This window comes from Lycium barbarum, chromosome 2 (assembly GCF_019175385.1).
Source record: "Lycium barbarum isolate Lr01 chromosome 2, ASM1917538v2, whole genome shotgun sequence".
NCBI lineage: Eukaryota > Viridiplantae > Streptophyta > Magnoliopsida > Solanales > Solanaceae > Lycium > Lycium barbarum.
Genome location: NC_083338.1, coordinates 140,088,129 through 140,097,397, shown reverse-complemented (window position 1 = coordinate 140,097,397; position 9,269 = coordinate 140,088,129). Strand labels below are relative to the sequence as shown.

Below are 9,269 nucleotides of genomic sequence, written 5' to 3'. Positions count from 1 at the left end.
TAAGTGGAAGTGTATGTGAGAGAAGGAGATGCTTAACCAAAAAAAAAAAAAGTGTTGACTCGAGGGAGTCAGCCCTTTACCACATGCCAGCAGTAATTTTGGGTTGATCTAAGAGCAAACAATAGTTCCATTAATTCTATATCTCCAAATAGAAATATAATCAGCACACGTAATTTGATGTGGTTCTTTTGGTCTATAGTAGATAGTAATTATTTGCTTCTTTTTTTTTTTCCTTTGGCAGAAGTGTATCATCAAGATGGCATCAGTGGTTATTCCTAGTGATTTGTTCATTGATACAAGTAAAAGCTGAGGTTTTGCAACCAACAGTTGAGAAAACGCTTGTTAAAGACGCCGTCTCAAAAGGAGCTGGTCAAATCCTTAATTAACTCTTGATAGATCAAAGTGATTCGAGAAATTTTATTTGAGTAATTTTACTAACTTGTTTTGTGGTGACAAACCATTTACAGTTTGTTTAGACGGAAGTCCAGCAGCATATCATTATGACAAAGGGTTTGGAGATGGAGTCAATAATTGGGTAGTTTTTCTTGAGGTGAGCCATATTTATCCACAACTTTATTTTCGTGCATCTCCGATAAAAAAATCTTCGAGGCTTGAATATGAGCTAATTATCTCTTGGAGTTTTTTCCCGGAATAAAACATTTTTCCGTCTATAATCATTCACAAAATCGTCCCTTAAGAAATTACAATGCAACAATTATGTACGTTGTATAATTTTGGGTATCTAACTTACATGTTGCATACCAGCTGAAAGGTATATATATAGCGTCAACTGAGTGTAGTATTTTCTAAAATGGGCATTTCATGTAACTTATTTTATTGTCTTGCGTAAATGTCTCTTATCTTTTGCTACTTTCATATGATGTTATTTTCTCATCAATTAACATAAATAGGGGTATCAAACGGGCATGTTAGGTTAAAGTTGAAAAGATAAAAATAACTTGAGTCAACAAACATGTTTACTTGGATCAAGATGTACGAGTCAATTTAAGCTAGATTTTGGGTTTTAGCAAACCGACTTTTTATTTATTTGTTTGTTGATTTAATTATTTTCATCAAACATGATTAACAAATTTTTTCTTTACTATGGCTATATCCAACATGCAAACTAAAGAAAAAAGAAACTTATTTTTCTATGTTTTAATTAAAAAAAAAATTATAGGTCAACTTCACTATATACCTAAGTCGAAATTTTTTAACGTGTTAATTTGAATTGTGCCGAATTAAACTGTCATGGGTATATGTCCCGCCAATCTATTTAAAATTGGGCTGGTTATATTTTATGGACTAAATTTAACATCCATATTTGCAACAACAACATCAGTTCGCTTCCAAATTTCAAACCAGTGCTTAGTTTATATCATGGTTAATAAAATATAGACTAGTGCTAATTAATAGCTTTGCACGTGATTAATTAGGGGGGAGGATGGTGTGGAAGTGTAGAAGATTGTGGACTCCGTTTTGGCAACTTCATGGGTTCATCTAACCATATGAATAACACCCGTGTTTTTAGCGGCTTGCTAGATTACAACAAGACCAATAATCCAGGTACATATGAACATATTTTTTATATATACTTCTTATTAATTGGATAATAACGATCTTGACTAATGGTTATTTTTTTCCAGACTTCTACAATTGGCACAGAATTATGATCAAATATTGCGATGGATCTTCATTCACAGGAGACGTTGAATCAGTCGATAAAGTACGTCACCACATTTGTGTTATCAAATGTAGACTTTAATTATGTCCTATATATTTATAAGTTATAGAAGTGGAATTATGGTAATATGTCAAACTTCTTTTTCAGGCTACCAATCAACATTATAGAGGTGCAAGGATTTTTCAAACAATTATGGAGGAGCTACTAGCAAAAGGAATGAAGAATGCAAAAAATGTATGGTCAATTAGTGCAAATTAAACTATCATTTTAATAAACAAAACTACAATAAGTTAAGAAAGGAGTTTAAGCGTTGTGAATTGATAGTTTGTAATATTATTATACCATCAGATTAAGTTACCTGTAACAGCACGTAGTGTTTTAAAACAAGAATGATATAAAACTTGAAAAATAAAATAAATAATATAGATTAAATTGTGATGATAGTGCAAAGAATATTACTGACGGTTATCAATGGATTTTTGTGATGGCAGGCTATTCTTTCAGGCAATTCAGCTGGTGGATTGGCTGCTATGATTCATTGTGATCGTTTTCGATCTCTGTTACCTAGCACGCCTAGAGTGAAATGCCTCTCGGATGGTGGCTATTTTTTACTTGAGTAAGATTCAAATAACTCAGAAACTAAAAAGCATTGAACCATAATTGTATTTTGTCAATAACAACATAATAATTACAGTTTCTTTCTTTTAGCAATGATGGCAAGAGAGGGAAAGTATTGGAATCAACCTTTGCTGCAGTGGTTAACTTGCATGTACTCTTCCTCAATCTTTCTCTTTAGAACAGACAAATAACGTACTCCCTATGTCTCAATTTATGTGGCATACTTTCTCTTTTAGTCTGTCACAAAAATAATGTCATCTCTCGAATTTATAAATAATTTGACAAAAAATCTTTTTTGACCCTTAATGAGATGATTTAGAGCCACACAAGTATTTAAGTCTTGTTTTGGACCAAAATTTTTAAAAATCTTATCTTCCTTTTTAAACTCTATGCCTAGTCAAATGACGTCACATAAATTGGGATGGAGGGAGTGTTATTTTTGTCCTTTTTATTTTACTTTTTATAACAGTGGTGTTTGGGCGTACTTTGGCACACATCTTAATCCATTTCACCAAGTATCTGCTATCTCTTATCAGCAAAAATATCGAATAACTCTATCCACGAAAACATAGGTAGATGGGAAATATATATTGTTCTGGTCACTTGCCACATGCATTCATACATATTGAAAAATTTATATACTTGTGAATACATATATATTCGATTTCATGATTTGTCATAACTATATTCCAGGTTAATTTCATTGACGGTCACTCAATTTTTACTTTATTTCACTAAAACCATTAAACTTATTTTATAAACGAATAAAGTGCTCATTTCAGTATCACAAAAGTCACTAAACTTTTATTCGCAACAAAAGTAGTCACTCAGCTTTGTGTAAATATCACAAACAATAATTAGGATGAAATAAAAAAAAATTGTTGTAATACATTTGATTATTCTCATCTTGCAAGATGCTTACATGAAATCTTTTATTGGGTTATAGAATTCAGCAAAAATGTTGCCTTCATCATGTACTTCAAGAATGGATCCAACATTGGTAAGAGCAATTTCATCACCAGTCTCAGTTCATATATAACTAACTTATTTTCTTATGTATCTAAAACTAATAATTTCACAAATTATAACTTGCAGTGTTTTTTCCCACAAAATTTACAACAATATATCAAGACACCACTTTTCATAATCAATTCTGCTTATGATTCATACCAGGTTTGTTTATTAGTCACCAAATACACAACAGTAAAAGCATATTCTTTTAATTTCCTTTTCCAATTCAACTATAGTACTTTGTTATTTTTATTGATCAAATTCTTTTTGGTGTATATTTACAGATAATATTTACCGTTATACCCTCCGCACAGAGAGATGACTTTAAGGAAAATTGTATGCCAGATTTCAATAATTGCTCTTCCGATCAGCAAAAGACGCTACGAGGTTAGCGCCACAATACTATCTGAATCATAATAGTATTTCATGGAAAATCCTTTGCGAGATTGGATATTTTTCACATTGAAAATGCGATAAACCGCGACCTATGATTCATGATATGAAAATCAAAATCAGAATAATAAAAAAATTGTCATTATTAAACAATAACAATTCTTTTCACTTCAATTAAAGGCTAACGCAACCATTATAATATATAGTTGGTGTGGTATCAAGATATAACTTATCGTACTAGATCAGATGGTATGATTTATCGATCATGAATCACATTCTGCTAGAGTTTTTTTTGTTGTTTTAAAATTAATTCATTTGGCTTTGAGTTTTCAGATTTTGGGGCAGAATTTGTAAGTGCATTACCAAACTCATACAACCCTTCACAAAGAGGAATGTTCGTCAACTCTTGCTTCATACATCTACAAATTTCCTACAGTACCAGCTGGACTAGTCCTTTACTCATGGTGAACAATAAGGTAATCAATAGCTCCCAATTTTTGTCAAACTTTAAATTTGTTTAAACTACCAATGCGAAATTTACATTTTTTTTAACAGACAGTTGCAAAGGCATTTGGTGACTGGTTCTTTGAACGAGATCTCCGCCGAGAGCCGGTCAAACTACAAGATTTGCCACAAATATGTCGTCCACCCCCTCAACCGGCTCACGGCCAACGCGAAGACCCCCAAAAACGACTCTGATCAGGACACCACTGCTTAGTTGGTTTTAATTTGGCTCAACCTTAGATGCAAGACCAAAGAATCTTCTTTTTTATTTAGCAATGAGCCAAAGGTGCTATGTTGCTCCCAACGCACACGCAAGTATACGTGGTCGCCAAGTAATATATTGACTTTTATAGTCAGATATCATACACACAAAGACTTATAATCAACAGTTAAATTAGGATGCAGTAATACTGCTAATTATGCAAGTATGTGTGCAAAATGTTTGATTGTTTTGTAAACTAATGCAAAAACTAAAGAACTAAATAAGTCTGCTAACTGTTTGTCACAAACATTTGTTTAAGTGGGTTTATCACAGAGATATGAGTATTCTAGGGTTGTGGTTGGTTCACCAATCGTATTAAGTCATGCAAGTACCTCACCCTAGCAGTTTTATTCACGATTGCTAATTAACCGGATTATTAATCTCGTAGTATTCTCCCGAACCACTACTCGCCCATTCGAAGCAGTTCGCCGCCTATATACATAAGAAAATTGACCTGTTAAAAATGCAATTCATTTACGATATTTAATTGAATGCGGCGACTAAGTATATTCCTATCCTAGCCACAAATCCTAACCCAACTATAGGGATAATCAGACCACACCCTCTTTACTTCTTCTCTAATCTAATAACATCTTTCCCAAGTATATATATTAAACTCGGTAATTTACCCGCGCTTCGCGCGGTCATTAATGACCTCATTTAACTTACAAAGGATGCTTAGCTAATATTCATGAATAAAATAACATAAAGCTCGATATCGACAATAATTAATGGTTCAACTAAATTTGACAAAAAGTACATCTTACATGTGGGAATGATACTCGTGTTCACTCTGTTCCTTCTAGTTTATAAAATCTGTATAGTGACATGATAATATACCAAGAAAGCTTTTTAACAGTTATATCACTGGTAGTATGACACTCCTAAGCTATGGTGAGATAAATGATTAGTTACTTCTTTATGAGAAGCTGCCCTATCCGAGCTTCTCATTGTTCACATTTGCACAACATGACTCCCCAATATTTCGAGCTTCCTCTAGAGAATCCAGTGCTTGGACGTCAAAGTATGTGCACAAACTCTTCCTTTGAGAAATTATACATCTAGATACCAAGTCACAAGACAGTAACGGTGAGCCAAGATCAGCTTCCGAATTGAGGAAAAAAAATTTTCTAACTTAGGTGGTAATTCAAGAATTAGCTATCTACCCACGGTTCTTTAGATCATTATGATAATCACTGAATTGATATTGATATTTGCATCTAGGCCTCTAAATTTAATCACTGCATGATCATGTGCCCTGATATTAATAGAAGATTTTAACACCATAACCGTCCGATTTCTCCATTTAAATTGTGTCATTATATCTTTACTACAATAAAACTCATTCTAACTACTATGTCATACCTAGCAGCAGCATGTGCAGCGTCAAACCCCCTTGTAAGATTTAAATTCTCATTAAGATGTTCGGCTAAAGCTTGCAGTTGCTTAGAAACAACTCATGAACAAATTAGGAAAGAACATCAAATCAACCGAGCTGTAGTATATAAACAAAGACATTTGTTTACCCAAGTAAACTGTTTTCCGTAATCCCTGCATAGTATATCATAGAAATTACAGTTAGTTTCTACCTGTAACTTTGAATATTTATCTGCATTTATCAACGTGATGCAATAGAAGAATTTTAAATTTGGAATTATATTCAGTTTTATTTTAACTGCTAAATAGGTAAAGCCTGGTGCCGAGATGGAGTTAAATGTTGTTAATGTTTGGAATTTAGCTGGCATTTAATTCGACGGAAGTACATGAACTTGTAAAGACAGTAATTGCCCAAAGCTTGAGGGAATAGAGCCAACCAGATTGAGCTAGAACAAAAGCTTACATCCGAGAGTATAATTACATTCATATATTGCCTAATCAATGGAAATTTTCCACAAAATGTTAAAAAATCTTGAGTAACCAGTTCAATACTCAAAGAAAGTTGAAGCAAAATTTGTGGGAAATTTGACATACCTTAGACATGCTTTTATTATGTCTCAACAAACATAAGGAAATCTATATACTTAAATAGTAAAGTCACCATATAATCAATTTGGCATTTAATTCACAAACCTTAGTTATCCATGGTGATGTTGTGTCACAGTTATCCTGTTCTTTGCGCCAACGGTTGAAAGTTCCAGTGTTATTCATTTCGACATGGGTCACCATTGAGAAAATTGATGTGCATGATATTGTACAATTTTTTTTATCCATCGTAGTAATCCTGTATGGTAAAAGATTAGTTGTATTATGGAAATAATAAGCATATGGGCAGTTATATTAATCCGTTTAAATTTAAATTGATCTCTGTACGAAATGATGACTGTATAAGCTACATTTACGCTTTATTTCAATGGCAAACACCTAGGAAGGCAGAAACCCATCATAGTGCAGTAAGTTAAACTGCAGGATACATTGAGTCGTTCCCACCAAGCATGAAAGGAAATAGCAAAAGTTTTTATAATATTTATGGTTGAAGGTAAAAGATATCCAGAAAGGTGAAAGCACCATAAGTCCATAACAGCCTTTCTAGTCAGTTGAAAAGAAAGAGTTTTCGCCATAATCTAGTCATTTAATTAGTGTGTCCATCAATGATAAAAGGAGAATTGTTACTACCTGGTAGCCGAAGTATTTAGATAATGATTGTCAATGTCTTTTCATTATTCTGAACAAAAAAGGCAAATGAATTTTCTCGTTGAGTTTATTCACAGATTTAGAAGAAAGACATGAAGAGGGTGAGGATTCGACAAAGTGTGAAATTGGGTCAGTTGTTGTCTGAGCTTTTTTGCTACAAAGTAATTGGGATTTTAGTGTGTGATGCTTTGTGGATAAGTGCATTTCGTTGGAGAAGGGAACTGAATTCGTTCACAACAAACAGAGAGTTTGAACATATAAGAGATGACTTTTATGTAAAAAAATGAATTCTGAGGAAATCTCCAAGGGAATGGTTGAGTGGCCAAGACACCATGCCACAAAAGTAACATAAAGTGGCTAAAAAAAAAGAAGTTGCATACCTGTGCAGAGTTATTTTCTGCTCCTCCCATGAGAATTCTCGCAGATCTTCAGACCTATTTGGAAGAACAACTTTTCCAACTGTGAAAATGATAATTCTCGAAAAAGTTCAGACCTATTGGAAAGAGCATGTTTTCCAACAGTGTAAATTCTTAAGATATTATCACTCATAGTAAGAAGAGAATTCCAGAGAAATGTTAAAGTGGTATAGAGATTCAATTTTTCCCCAAAAAATATTGCTCTATCCGTGATATGGGAGTTAAAGAGCCATGTTTTGGTAAAACAAAGAAGTGTGAGAAAATCTCCAAGGGAATAGTTAAGTGGCCAACTGGCAAAGCTCATCAAAAGCATAGGCTTCAAGAACTGCGTGAACGGAGAGTGGTATAAGAGAAGGCCGGTCCTTACACGATTCAATAATTATTTTGGTTCATTGTGTATATCTGCAGTTTAAGAATAAAACATTGAATATTCTCCCTGATTTTCTTAATCTCCTTGTCTAGCCAAATTATGACACTTAAGTTATGACGGAAGGAGTATTTAGTAATAATATGTCAACTCAAAAACCAGTCAGTGACTTCGGAAGTACCGGTGGTTTGTACCGTCGAATTGACCTAGCATAAAGACTATTTGACGGAGCAGATCGACGCTCTGTCGTTCTGATCGACGCTCCGTCCTTTGTACCGTCCTTTGTGCCTGTCGGGCTAAAATTATACAAGTTGCAAAATTTTAGTTTTTCTTCCATTCTTTTCTCTCTCAAAAACCCTAAGGACGAAAATATCTCTCTAGGGCTCCAACACTAAGATAAGAACATCTTAATCATTGATTATCAATCGTAACAATAAACCCATGATTCTTAACATGATTCTTGTGACTAAAACCTAGGGTTTGCAACATAATTCTTCCTAAAGTGATTCAAACTAGGGTTTGGGTGTTCTTCACTAGGAAAGTGAATTGTTAAACTTTGTTTAACACACTAAGGTATGTCTCTCTTTTAAAAACCTTATCATGGATATATGTTTTCTTCTCAAAGGTTCTTTATTTAATAAAAAGGTGAACTCTTCATGCAAAACCCTAATTCATGTCTTTTCTTGTGGTTGGTGTGTGTGAGGGGACAAGCCCACATTAAACCTTGATTGTATTATCCTCTATATACGTATATGGAATCATAATCGTTTTCTTCTATAAGAGATGATCAGTGATGATGGTTAATTGTTGGTATTGATGACTTTACAAAGAAACTAAGACAAAGGAATCTTGTTTAAGGAAGTGGAAATATTTTCATGATTATCTATGAAATTATGAATTTTCGTAATGGTATAATGAGCTTTAATTCTATTTGATGGTGTGACTACTTTGAGACAAATTATGAATCGGCTTCTATAATATGAACTTTGTTGTTACGTTTGGCCTAGCTACTCGGGAGGAAGGGTAGCCATTATGGATCCTAGTGTGTCATTGCCTAGCCATTCGGGAGGAAGAGTGGCCACCGCTGGGTTCGCTACCCGGGGTGTGATTTATGCCTAGCTATTCGGGAGGAAGGATATCCACCGCGTACTATAAAGTTCGGTGTGATTTAAGCCTAGCTATTCGGGAGGAAGGATAGCCACCGAGAATTATATGTTCCGGTGTGGTGCGCTATGCTCGATATGCTTGATTCTTGGGCCTGTATTGTCATGTGCGACATTCTTATTCTCTTATGGAATTGTTGATGACTGTCATAATTGATTAAAAAGGCATATTTGAAGTTGTAACTTGACAAGAGGCTTTATAAATGGGTTTTGATACCTA

The 9,269-nt window shown here is 33.9% G+C and overlaps 1 protein-coding gene across 1 annotated transcript; it reads left to right on the top strand.

Moving 5' to 3' along the window:
• Positions 1–212: 212 nt before the first annotated feature.
• Positions 213–4,405, top strand: LOC132629026 (pectin acetylesterase 8-like; the record flags this gene model as incomplete). Its single annotated transcript, XM_060344771.1, has 12 exons — positions 213–369; positions 468–550; positions 1,437–1,566; positions 1,647–1,726; positions 1,832–1,918; positions 2,176–2,300; positions 2,393–2,453; positions 3,249–3,302; positions 3,398–3,475; positions 3,598–3,700; positions 4,040–4,182; positions 4,262–4,405. Coding segments are annotated over 12 exons (1,245 nt in total), but the record flags the coding sequence as incomplete, so codon positions are not given.
• Between the last annotated feature and the right edge of the window lie 4,864 nt (positions 4,406–9,269).